General features: G+C 45.0%; 1 protein-coding gene across 3 annotated transcripts in view; it reads right to left on the bottom strand.

The window, feature by feature from the left end:
* The window catches only part of LOC103722329, a 44,004-nt gene that overhangs the window by 21,064 nt on the left and 9,390 nt on the right, over positions 1-13,550 (bottom strand). For 2 of the 3 annotated variants that reach the window (XM_039131010.1, XM_039131009.1), the window contains exons 3-4: positions 1,940-2,134; positions 1,402-1,749 (exon numbers count right to left, since the gene is read on the bottom strand). The exons of the other annotated variant lie outside the window; for it this stretch is intronic. In XM_039131010.1, coding sequence (XP_038986938.1) covers positions 1,402-1,749; positions 1,940-2,134 — 543 coding nt within the window. The remainder of the gene's footprint in view (positions 1-1,401; positions 1,750-1,939; positions 2,135-13,550) is intronic. 3 annotated transcript variants of the gene reach the window in all.

Raw genomic sequence — 13,550 nt, 5'->3', positions numbered from 1 at the left:
TTGGTAATTTATATGCGTGGCTAAAGAAAAAGAAGGTTAAGTGTGTTAGACCTTTTAAATCATTTTTTTGTCCTTCTAAAAGATGAACTAAGTCACGAAGTTGTCCGCCTAGGCACCTAGGCTGCTACCAGGCAGTTAGGGTCCCTATCAACTGAGGAACACCTATCTGCCTTAGCAGCTTTCATTTGAACATAAAATTCAATACCTTAGTAATGTATCACAAAAACATAAAATAAGAAACAAAGGAACACAAAAAACCACAAAATCAAAGTCAAAAACCACATGCCCGCATAGATGATGGATAACAATTTTTGAGTTGAATAAGGACTAGGTAGTTCGGTCCCTACCAATTGAAGAACGCCTAGCCACCTTGGCAGCTTTTCATTTGATAATAAATTCAATACCTTAGTGACATATCACAAAAATTAAAATAAAATAAAATAAAACAAAGAAAACAAAGTACCACAAAAGTTAACATCAAAAGCCACATGCCCTCGAAGATGGTAGACAACAATTCTTGAGTTAAACATATTGTTATTCAATCAGAAGCACATCACCAGCTAGCAAAATTCTACGAAAACCTCACCCTCACATGCAGATATTGCTATTCCATTTACCTGACTTGTTTTAAGGAAAGCATGTTTCCATTGAACAATAAGGTCTTCCAATTTATTGTAACCATCTGCCAACACTCTAGAAGCCAATAAAAGTTCCATCCATAAGCAATTCTTCAAAGAGCATTGCTCTTTCAAGTATTCGGGCATTCTTCTTTCATTAGTCCTGACACCATGTTTTCAATAATGAGCCTGAATTGCTGTCTAATACTGTACTATTTACTGGCGTGTCCCTTAAAGTGATCCTAGACACAGAGTAAAGATCACTAACACCTGTTTTCACAACAGAAAATTATGTTCTCCAAACACTGAAAAGAAAAGGAAAAGAGAGAAGAAGAGATGTCGAACACAGAGAGAGTGCTAGAAGACAGGGTTCACATTTCAGAGACTCTTGACAATCTGTCCCCTCTCCATTATTTTAATCTAGGGCAAGCTGGTAATGTGATGCTTTTGGAGGCCCCTAGTAGCTCAGTTGGACAACCAAGTTAATGAATTACAGCACAATTGCATGAGAAATTGAAGTTGAAGTCCAGTAGCACATTGGAAGCATCAAAATATGGCAATAAATGTCATTATAATTTTTATCAACTTTTAACAGCAAACTCTGATTAGAAAAGCTGTGATATAATTCTTCAGAATTGACCTAGGGTACCATCATAACCATACAGCTGAAAGAAAGCCAAAACAAGAAGCTTAGGCCAATAATTTGGCTGTCAGTAATAACAAATCTATGTCACAGGTGCACAAATACCAAAGGAGTGATAAGCAAAGAGAATATGGTTCTTACATTGCGATTGATCTGCTGATTTCTGACAATAAAATTTGAGAAAAAACTTTGAAGCTTTTCCAGCATCATTTTATAAAGAGCGTCCCTCTTATGCATTAAGTCTTCTACTCTGATTTTGGTAAAAGCTAGTGAGTTCATAAGACATGCTGAGTCACTTGATGTGCCAGACCAATAAGGAAGAATTTCCTCAAGATCTGCAATATCGCAAGGCATACAAGCTCCTTCCTGACTGACAGAAAGACTGCATAAATTGAGAAGTTTCACAAGAACTTGAAGTTGTTGTCCCGCTCGGAGAAGGGGACGACAAACATCTTTCAGAAAACAAGGAATTGATACGCAATCTCGGACCTGAATTTCAACTTTCCATACAGTTAGAAATAAGAAATAGAATATATATATATTAAACCTTCCATATGTTCACGTATCCTCAAAAAAGGTGTTACAGGAATTTCTATGCACTCATGAAAAGGATGTTCCACACAAATTACCTATTTTTAGACTCAAAACAGGAAAGAAAGAGGAAATGAAAATGTACTACCTTGATGAATGTTAAAGAGAGGTCACTAGGAGAGTCAACTGCACCATTTGAAGTCGGTAAATAATCTACAAAAAACTCTTCATAAGGATCATCAACGGTAGCTCGATAAATCCATGATTTGATGAAGCCATAGTATGGTTCAAATGAGCGAACAAAGAGAAATTTAAGAAGTGGATGATGAACTCGATCAGCATCCTAAAATTAAAAATAGTAAATAAGATTTTTCAGCCTTTACTACAGAAATTGCATTTCACGATTGAAATAGATTATGCAGCTTACACAAACTACTAGTACGAATGAAACATGCAAAAAATACCATAAGAATAATGTTATGAACATAATAAGCTGTTCTTCCACCAAAATGTGCCATTATTTAGGCTTTACTTCCCTCTTGCGTAACATTAGGTAAAAAATAATAAGAAACCTAGGTATAAATCATAATAGCATATATCCCACGCATTATCCAAAATTAAATGGAAATGTAAGCAATTAATTATTAGTACTTCTGATATCAAGTTTGTGTCTCATATTTCTGCGGACTTTGAATGCAACCATATAATATATGGTTATAAATGTGAAAATTACAAAATAGGCATCAATTTCTTTCATATGAGCTCCACAGGGACAAATACTCATCATAGAAATGTTTGAAAAACTACTAGAGTAACTGTCACGCCCCGGATCCGGATCCGTGACACGGCCGTGCTATTGCCGACTATCGCCCACAGTAGCACGCAGCCTCATACAGGGGTAACAGGTAGCCAAAAAGGATTCATCCTTATATATATATTAAAAGTTTGCAGTACAACCTTCAAGTTTGAAACCAAAAATACAGAACTTCTATGCTATTCAAATGTACAGAAGTATATAAGCTTCTCCAAAAATACGAAGCTCTGTAACAAAATAAAAACATATCTGATGGCGATCACTGGTGAGGATCTGAAAGAAAACGAAACATAAACAGATGTGAGCTACACGGCTCAGTAAGTAATCCTGCATAATCCTACCGGATCAACCAGTAGACTAAACATGTAAATCAGGGTTTTGAGAAGCTGACATGCATGTTTATCTAATAATCATCCTGGCATAATAAGTATGCAATTTAAACAAAGCAGTAGTGCAAATCACAAAATTTTCATATTATATGCATATGAAACCGTGCCCCCCGGCATGCCGTGGTCCTTTTACTCTCGGATGCTACTGCGAAGTCAGACTCGGCCACTGGCGGGGCCAGCTCAGTTACTATTCAGCCACTGGCGGGGCAAGCTCAGTTACTATTCAGCCACTGGCGGGGCAGGCCCAATTCCAATTCAGCCACTGGCGGGGCAGGCTCAGTTACTATTCAGCCACTGGCGGGGCAGCTCAGTTACTATTCAGCCACTGGCGGGGCAGCTCAGTTACTATTCAGCCACTGGCGGCTCAGTCATTCTCAGTAGCATCTTTGAGCCCATTATAGTGCCTCTGGGCTAGCTAAGACTTTATAAACTTACATGCATGATTATAATATCAGTATCATCATGTTGCATACATAGCCATAGCTTCTGAGATCATTAAAGTTACTTATGCATTGTAACATATCATGTATGAAACATATATACTTAAAATAAATGCTTAGGAAACATTAATAACATAACATGATCCATAACAGGATTAGGACAGGTTACTTACTGAGCCGTGTAGCTCACATCTGTTTATGTTTCGTTTTCTTTCAGATCCTCACCAGTGATCGCCATCAGATATGTTTTTATTTTGTTACAGAGCTTCGTATTTTTGGAGAAGCTTATATACTTCTGTACATTTGAATAGCATAGAAGTTCTGTATTTTTGGTTTCAAACTTGAAGGTTGTACTGCAAACTTTTAATATATATATAAGGATGAATCCTTTTTGGCTACCTGTTACCCCTGTATGAGGCTGCGTGCTACTGTGGGCGATAGTCGGCAATAGCACGGCCGTGTCACGGATCCGGATCCGGGGCGTGACATCTAGTGGTATCAGAGCCTTAGGTTAAACAATAGAATAACCATAAAATGCCTAAGGAAAAGGGTAGTTAAGAATGTCACCGTCATAGAAAATGTTATAATATGCTAGTTTATCATAACCTCACTTTAAAAAAATTTTGACTGCTAGGTGATCATTAGGAAGATATGGATGACGACCGGAGACCACCCTCCCCGGAGCCCAGCGAGCGGTCAGTTTTCCCGAATACTCCACGGTCTGCAGCAGGTCAGGCAGGCCTAGCCGGAGTGTATCAGCTTATGGCGCAAGTGCTGCAACAGCAGCAGATGATGCAGTTGGCCGCTATGCCATCAGCAGACTCCTGCTATGAGAGGTTCCGCCGACTGAACCCCCCGACCTTTGAGGGTGGGTCTGACCCTATGGCGGCTGAAACATGGATCCGGGAGATAGAAAAGATGTTCCGAGCCCTCCACTTTCCTGATGAGGTGACAGTCCGGCTGGCGACCTCTATGCTGACAGGAAACGCCGAATACTGGTGGACGGCCATGGAGACGGCTTATGCCGTTGACAGACTCACCTGGAGGGACTTTAAGAGGATGTTTTACAATCAATACTTTCCGGACTCAGTGCACCTGGAGAAGCAGAATGAGTTTTTGACACTAACCCAGACTGACCAGATGTCCGTTCTGGAGTACGCCAATAAATTTAACGAACTGGGACGATTTTGCCCCCAGTTCATGGAGGATGAGAGAAGTAAGGTGAACCGGTTTGAGCAGGGATTGAGGTACGGGATTCGGTCCCGAATATCCTCCCATTTATTCTCAAGCTACAAAGATGTACTGGACCGAGCCTTGAAGGTTGAGGCTGACCTGATACGGTCCGGGAGAGAGAGGGAGGACCTGAAGAGGACCCGGTCATCAGGAGCACCGAGTAGTGGGGCTGGAGGCAGCAAGGGGTCTGTGCCCAAGAAGAGACAGAGCAGAGGCTGCCCCACCTGTGGCGGAAACCACAGGGGTACCTGCATGAAGAAGACCGGAGCTTGTTATTCTTGCGGGCAGACAGGACACATCGCCCGCAACTGCCCTAGCCGAAAGAAGGACGAGCCCAGACATACTGCACCAGAGGACCAGAGATCGAGGGGTAACCCTCGGGTTTTCGCACTGACTCGACAGGATGCCAGTGCTAGCGATCAAGTGGTGACAGGTACACTTCTGGTCAACTTGGTTCCTGCCCTCATTCTATTTGATTCTGGTTCTACGCATTCTTTCGTGTCGGTTAGCTTTTCCAGACAATTACATAGCACATCTGAGAAATTAGTGGAACCATGGCATGTTGCTACACCCCTTCAGAAAACCGCAATTGTTGACACTAAATATAAAGATTGCATAATTCAGATAGGAGAAAAAGAATTAGAGACAAATCTTTTACAGCTTGACATGCAAGACTTTGATATTATCTTGGGCATGGACTGGATGTCACAGTATCACGCCCACATTGATTGTTACCACAAGAGGGTGGTATTTCGGATACCTGGGGAGCAAGAATTTTTCTTTCAGGGCGATATACCCCTTCAAGATGCTCCTACACTACACTTTATTTCTGCCTTGAAAGCTGGAAAGGCTGTGAGAAAAGGGTGTATGGCCTATCTGGCCTGTGTAATGGATACCCAGAAAGAGACCAAACTGGAAGATATTCCAGTAGTCAGAGAATATCCGGATGTCTTCCCGGAGGAATTACCAGGATTACCCCCAGACCGAGAGATCGAATTCACAATCGACCTCGCACCAGGAGAGGGGCCAGTCTCCAAGGCTCCTTACCGGATGGCCCCTGCTGAGTTAAGGGAATTGAAGGTACAACTACAAGAACTCCTGGATAAAAAGTTCATCCAGCCCAGTGCGTCGCCATGGGGAGCTCCTGTCCTATTTGTGAAAAAGAAAGACGGGAGTATGCGGCTATGCATCGATTACCGGGAATTGAACAAGATAACCATAAAGAACAAATATCCCCTACCTCGGATCGATGACCTGTTTGATCAGCTGCAAGGCGCCCAAGTCTTCTCCAAGATAGATTTGAGGTCAGGCTACCATCAGCTGAAGATCAAATCTGAGGATGTGCCAAAAACTGCATTTCGAACCAGGTATGGGCATTATGAATTTCTGGTTATGCCTTTTGGACTGACCAATGCCCCGGCTGCATTTATGGACTTGATGAACAGAGTCTTTAAACAATATTTGGATCAGTTCGTGATAGTTTTTATCGATGACATTTTGATATACTCAAAGAGCCGGAAGGAACATGAAGACCATTTGAGGGTGGTGCTACAAATCCTTCGAGAGAAGAGGCTGTACGCCAAGCTGAACAAATGTGAGTTCTGGCTGGACAGTGTGGCGTTCCTCGGCCATATAATCTCCAAGGAAGGAGTGTCAGTGGACCCCAAGAAGATAGAAGCGGTGGTGGATTGGCCTCGTCCCACCAACGCCAAGGAAATAAGAAGCTTTTTGGGATTAGCCGGGTATTACCGGCGATTTGCGGAAGGGTTCTCCAAAATAGCTACCCCCTTGACCCAGTTGACTAAGAAACGGGCCAAGTTTATCTGGGACGGCAAGTGTGAGAGGAGCTTCCAGGAGCTTAAACAAAGGTTAGTTTCTGCCCCAATTTTGACATTACCGTCCTTAACGGGAGAATTTACCATCTACAGTGATGCTTCCAAGAACGGGCTAGGCTGTGTGCTGATGCAAGATGGCAAGGTGGTAGCCTATGCCTCGAGACAGCTGAAACCCTATGAACAGAACTACCCGACACATGACCTAGAGTTGGCCGCAGTAGTGTTCGCCTTGAAACTTTGGAGACATTATTTGTATGGCGAACACTGTGATGTGTACACCGACCACAAGAGCCTGAAGTATATATTCACCCAGAAGGAATTGAATATGAGGCAAAGAAGGTGGTTGGAACTCTTGAAGGATTATGACCTGAGTATTAAATACCACCCAGGAAAGGCCAACGTGGTGGCGGATGCCCTAAGCAGAAAGTCAGTTATAAGCTCCGCCGCTTTACTCACCACTCAACCACAGATTCAGAAGGATCTCGATAAAATGCAGGTTGAGGTGGTTACCCAAACTACAAAAATTTTGCTGGCCGCCTTGAGTATACAACCAACCTTGATCGATAGAATAAAGGTTGCCCAGCAGTCTGATGAGCACATTTGCCAGCTCAAGGATGAAGTGGAGAAAGGGTTGCGACCCGAACTCCAAATGCACCCAGATGGCACTCTAAGGTTTGGCCACCGACTGTGTGTACCGGCAAATGTTGACCTAAAAAGGGAAATCATGGAAGAAGCCCACCAATCCCGTTTCTCTATTCATCCAGGCAATACTAAAATGTACCGGGACCTTCGGGAACATTACTGGTGGAAGGGGATGAAGAGAGAAATAGCTGAGTTTGTGGCCCGATGCTTGACCTGTCAGCTAGTAAAAGCAGAGCACCAGAGGCCAGCAGGGTTGCTGGAACCAATAGAAATTCCTGAATGGAAGTGGGAGCACATCACGATGGATTTTGTTACAGGACTCCCCAAAACGGTGAGAAAGAATGATGCAGTGTGGGTGATTGTTGATCGCCTTACAAAATCAGCTCATTTTCTGCCATTCAGAATTGGTACTCCTTTAGACAAGCTGGCCCAATTATACATCGATGAGATTGTACGCCTGCACGGAGTACCAGTGAGTATCATTTCTGATCGTGACCCCCGATTCGTGTCCAGATTCTGGGAAAGCTTTCAGAAGGCCATGGGTACCGGACTGAGGCTCAGTACAGCATACCACCCCCAGACTGACGGCCAGTCAGAGCGGACAATCCAAACTCTGGAAGACATGCTGAGGGCTTGCACTGTGGACCTAGGTGGAAACTGGGATAGTCACATACCACTGGTGGAATTTGCTTATAACAATAGCTACCATTCCAGTATCCAGATGGCCCCATACGAAGCTCTCTATGGGAGAAGATGCCGATCCCCCTTACACTGGGATGATGTCGGGGAGCGGAAAATGCTAGGCCCCGAACTGGCCCAGCACACCAGAGACAAGGTACTACTAATTAAGCAAAGGCTTCAGGCTGCCCAGGATAGACAGAAAAGATGGGCTGACAGAGGAAGAAGGGCCTTGGAATTTTTGGAGGGGAACTTTGTCTTCCTAAAAATTTCACCATCAAAGGGTATTACCCGATTCGGAAGACACGGCAAATTAAGTCCTCGCTACATTGGCCCATTTGAGGTTCTTGCTAGAATAGGCAAAGTTGCCTACAAATTGGCCCTACCTTCAGAGCTATCAGGCGTACACAACGTCTTTCACGTCTCTTTGTTACGGAGGTACGTTCCGGATCCCAGCCATGTGGTACCACATGAGCCTCTGCAATTAAATAAAGATTTAACCTATGAGGAGGCTCCCCTGCGCATCATAGACAGAAAAGAGCAAATTCTCCGAAGACGCACCATTCCCTACGTTAAAGTCCAGTGGACCAACCACACTGAAAGGGAAGCTACCTGGGAATTGGAGGAAGAGATGCGACAACGCTACCCTCAGCTCTTCGAGAACCGAGGTATGTTTAATTTCGAGGACGAAATTTATTTAAGGGGGGAAGGATGTAATGTCCGGGCCCACAACCTACTAGGCCCAATAAGAAATAGGCCCAGTTAAGGGTTGGGCCCAAATTTCACTGTAGCCAGCATAATTATTATCAGGAATTAAAAAAAAAAAACGAAGGGATAAGACCGACAGGGAGGGGTTACCGCACCCCCTGCTGGCAGCCGATGCCGGCGCGCCGGAGACAAGGGGGGGCGGCGGCCAGTCCCGAAGTATGGAGGAAAGGAGAGGATGGGACCTCTCAGAGGGGGGTTTCATCCTCTAAACAAATATTTAAGCCTCTGCCGGCAACCCCAAATCACAGACCCCCCTAAACACCGAACGAGAGAAAGAGAGAGGGAGCCGAAGCCCTGGAGCCTAAGGCCAAGGAGCCCTGAAGCTCTGAAGAAGGGGGGACTACCAGGGAGGAAGCACTGCCCCGACTAAAACCAGGTATGGACTCCCTGTTAATAAAATTATAAAGCATGGAGAAACCCCTCTGTGGGGTGCTCTTCCCCTCTGTGTCAACAGTGACATAGAGGGGAGGAGGCCGGCACAGGAGAGGGAGAAAAACCCACAATCCCTGGGTCGGGCCGGACTCACAGGCCGCGACCATCCGGACCGAACCCAACCGGGTTTGGCCTGTTGACGAACCGGACACCGCGGCCTCGGCCGCGGGTACCTTGGGGTTCGGGGGGGCAACCCAGGCCGCCATATCTGGCCGGGACGACAACAGAGGCGGCCACAGGGCCGCCAGCCCCGGCCGGACCACCACCTCTTCTCCGGCAAGGGGTGGTGGTGCCGGAAGGAAGGACCGAAGAAAAGAAAAAGAAGAAAGAAAAAAAAAAAAAAAAACTCACCGGACCTTGAGGCTTCATCCCCTCCGGCCATGCCTTGCCGTGGACGGAGCGGGTGGAGGCTCTCGTTTATAGCCGGATCCCGACCCATCTCCGAGCCCTTCCCCTCTCCGGCATTACTTCGGAGGGAGGAAGGGCTGGCCTTCCCTTCCGCCGGCGCTCCGGGGGGGGAAACTCCACCTCGGTTGGTAGATCGGGGGGAGCCTCGTCTCCCCGGCCGCCTGCAAGGGAAGAAAAAGGAAGAAGAGGAGGGTTTCGGTGGGCCGGAAGTCAGGGTTTCGGTGAAAATAAAGAAAAAAAAAAAGAAGAAAGAGAGAGCAAGGGAGGAAAGGAGAGAGAGAGGAGGCCGTAGATCCGGCCGGAGGAGAAGAAAGCCGAGGGCTCGGCCGGAGGCTAGGGTCTCGGCGAAAACAAAGAAGAAAGAAAGAGAAAGAGAGAGAGAAGGAGAGGGAGTGACCGAGAGGGAGAAGGCCACAGATCTGGCCGGAGGAGGAGGGGGCCGGAGGACCGGCCGGAGGCGTGGGTTTCGGTGGAGACGAAGGAGAAAAGAGAGGAGAGAGAGGAGAGCGGGAGATGAAGAGGCGGAAGCCTCTGGAAGGGGGGAAGAAAACCTGATAACGGGTTCGCGGGTCGGATCCGAATCCGAACCCGCAACCCGTTAAGCCCAAAGAAAAAGAAAAAGAAAAAGAAAAAGAAAAAGAAAAAGAAAAAGAGAAAAAAAAAAAGGGGAAAGGGCTTAGCCAAATTTGACTAAACCCGAGCCCAATCAAATTGGGCTAAGTCTGGACAAGCCAGACTATAAATTTAACCAAAATTAAACCCAAATTAAACTTGGGATTAAGCCTAATGACCAATTAGAAGGCCAATTAAACCATATGGACCCAATCAAGGCTCCAATATGAACACATTAGACTTGGGCTAAATTTCGGGTAGAATCCAAACAAGTAAAAGGAAATAATATGCTCATTATAATGTGATTTTAGGTGACTCAGGATCCGTCACCAGGACGTAAGAAACTTGGGAGAAAACGAATCACTGTAAGTAACCTGTCCTAATCCTGTTATGGATCATGTTATGTTATTAATGTTTCCTAAGCATTTATTTTAAGTATATATGTTTCATACATGATATGTTACAATGCATAAGTAACTTTAATGATCCCAGAAGCTATGGCTATGTATGCAACATGATGATACTGATATTATAATCATGCATGTAAGTTTATAAAGTCTTAGCTAGCCCAGAGGCACTATAATGGGCTCAAAGATGCTACTGAGAATGACTGAGCCGCCAGTGGCTGAATAGTAACTGAGCTGCTCCGCCAGTGGCTGAATAGTAACTGAGCTGCCCCGCCAGTGGCTGAATAGTAACTGAGCCTGCCCCGCCAGTGGCTGAATTGGAATTGGGCCTGCCCCGCCAGTGGCTGAATAGTAACTGAGCTTGCCCCGCCAGTGGCTGAATAGTAACTGAGCTGGCCCCGCCAGTGGCCGAGTCTGACTTCGCAGTAGCATCCGAGAGTAAAAGGACCACGGCATGCCGGGGGGCACGGTTTCATATGCATATAATATGAAAATTTTGTGATTTGCACTACTGCTTTGTTTAAATTGCATACTTATTATGCCAGGATGATTATTAGATAAACATGCATGTCAGCTTCTCAAAACCCTGATTTACATGTTTAGTCTACTGGTTGATCCGGTAGGATTATGCAGGATTACTTACTGAGCCGTGTAGCTCACATCTGTTTATGTTTCGTTTTCTTTCAGATCCTCACCAGTGATCGCCATCAGATATGTTTTTATTTTGTTACAGAGCTTCGTATTTTTGGAGAAGCTTATATACTTCTGTACATTTGAATAGCATAGAAGTTCTGTATTTTTGGTTTCAAACTTGAAGGTTGTACTGCAAACTTTTAATATATATATAAGGATGAATCCTTTTTGGCTACCTGTTACCCCTGTATGAGGCTGCGTGCTACTGTGGGCGATAGTCGGCAATAGCACGGCCGTGTCACGGATCCGGATCCGGGGCGTGACAGTAACTAGATAGATTTGATTTTCTACAATTGCCCAATAATTTTCTTTTCCACTTGCACATATCATCCATCAATCAAAATGTGTTGTATTTTCCATCAGATAGTAATCCACTATTGCATCCATCATTCACAAAAAAGAAAAAAAGAATCACTGCAGTTGCTACACTAATTTTCATGCTCAAAAGGCATGTTGAGATTCCTTGCATCATACATACCATAATAATCAATATCAAGGTAAGCCAAACCAACACTAATAGTTGTGCCAGTAGGTGACCGGGATGGTATGGTACCATACCAGTCCATACCATATTGAACTGCAGCATACTGGAAACAGGGGAGGGAGAGGGAGAGGGAGAGGGCTAGAGAGGAAGGAGGGCGAGGGAGAGGAGAGAGGAAGGAGAGGAAGAAAGAGAAAGAGAGAGAGGGAGGGAGAGGAAGGAGAGGGGGGAGACTCTGGACCCAACTGAGAGTGAGAGAGACCAAACATGGAGAGAGAAGCATCCAACAACAGTAGGACAGAGGCCGAAGGAGGAGGCGACGAGAACCAAGAGCTTAGAACAAGTTCGAGCCGTCCGACAAGGCAGAGGAGGCAATAGGGACCGAGGGCTTCAAATAGGTTCAAGCTATCCGATGAGTCCCAAGGAGGAGGTGACAAGAACCGAGGGCTTCAAACAAGGCGTCGAGAGAGAGAAAAGGGGATATCACCTGGTCGGGACGTCATCGTCATCATCAACGGGGACAAAGGGCTTCAAACAAGATACCAAGAGAGCCGGAGGGCTTCAAGCCTTCGTTTTTGAGTCGAGAGCATTTATCCCATTTCGACGTGCTGAGTTGTGCTACTAATTGACTAGTCCAATTCAATACGTCCTGAAATGGACGATTCGGCATGGCTTGGCTTGCCTTGATCACTATAGTTTGAATGGTTGAGAGTTGAGACAGTGGTATGCCATAGCGATTTGTACCAATACATATGAGAGTACCAGACCATACAGGTACCGAACCGATATGCAATACGATGGGCGTACCGACTACCAAGTATCGGTACACCAAACACACCCCATACCATGTGTACCGACATTGTACAAAGATGGTAAAATGGTGTCCTGTACCGAGATTTCAAACCTTAGTTGAGACGTAAGATTATTATGTTAAAACACTGGAACACTAAAGTTCTAGTCTTAATTCAAAAATGCACAAGTTGTAAAAGCAAGATGAAATGAAGATAACATGTTTTGGAGAATTTGTTGCCTATTTGTAGTGGCATAGTAAAATGGCTCTCAAACAATCAAGTTATTCACAAGCTAACTCATGTTTAGCTCAAAATCCAGCTCGATTGATTAGCAAGTGACCCAACATAAAGCAAGACTTAGCTCACTCGATCTCAACTCAATTAAGGCGGATGTAAATAAATAAAGAAATTATATTGTATGATATACTACTTCAATAATTACTTTTATATATTTATTAACATAATTCAACATAATTTATATAAATATAATATATTTCAACTATCAAATTGAGATACAATAATGATAATTACCTCAAAGTACATAAATGAAAGCCTTGAAAGCATGGTTTGTCAAACTGACCTGAATAGGGTGGTTCAGCCCATACCAAACCAAATCGGCGCCAAGTCGGAATGGTTTAGCGGGTCGGATCGGGTTGGTTATAAAACCCCTCTCCACCCCCTAGTTCACTTAAAAACCACTACCGGTTCGTGCCTCCAGTTCATTTATTAAACCCAAAATGGTTTAAGTGGCATGCCACCCCCACCCAGTCACGATGTTTTAAGAGGCGCCCCCCTCCCCCCACTCACAAACACCCCCCCAATGGCTGCTTATGATGGCTCTTGAATGCTTCCTCTCTCTTGCGAACACCAATAAGTTCCTCTCTCTCACTCTTCCTCTCCCTCTCCCTCCCCCCTCTCTCTCTCGCTTCGAGGGTTAGGGTTTTCCTCCTGCTTCGCTCTCCCTCCCTCCCTCTCTTCCTCTCTCCTTTTCTCTCTCTCCTCCCTCCCCCTCTCCCCTTCCTCTCCAACTCTCTCTATTTGGGTACGCCCTGGAACAGCATGGTATAGACCCGTACCGTGCAAACTAGTCGCCGGCCAATACACCCTTCGGTACCAGTTTTATAAACCTTACTTGA

Source organism: Phoenix dactylifera, chromosome 10 (assembly GCF_009389715.1).
Source record: "Phoenix dactylifera cultivar Barhee BC4 chromosome 10, palm_55x_up_171113_PBpolish2nd_filt_p, whole genome shotgun sequence".
Lineage (NCBI taxonomy): Eukaryota > Viridiplantae > Streptophyta > Magnoliopsida > Arecales > Arecaceae > Phoenix > Phoenix dactylifera.
This window is presented reverse-complemented; position numbering and strand designations above follow the sequence as displayed.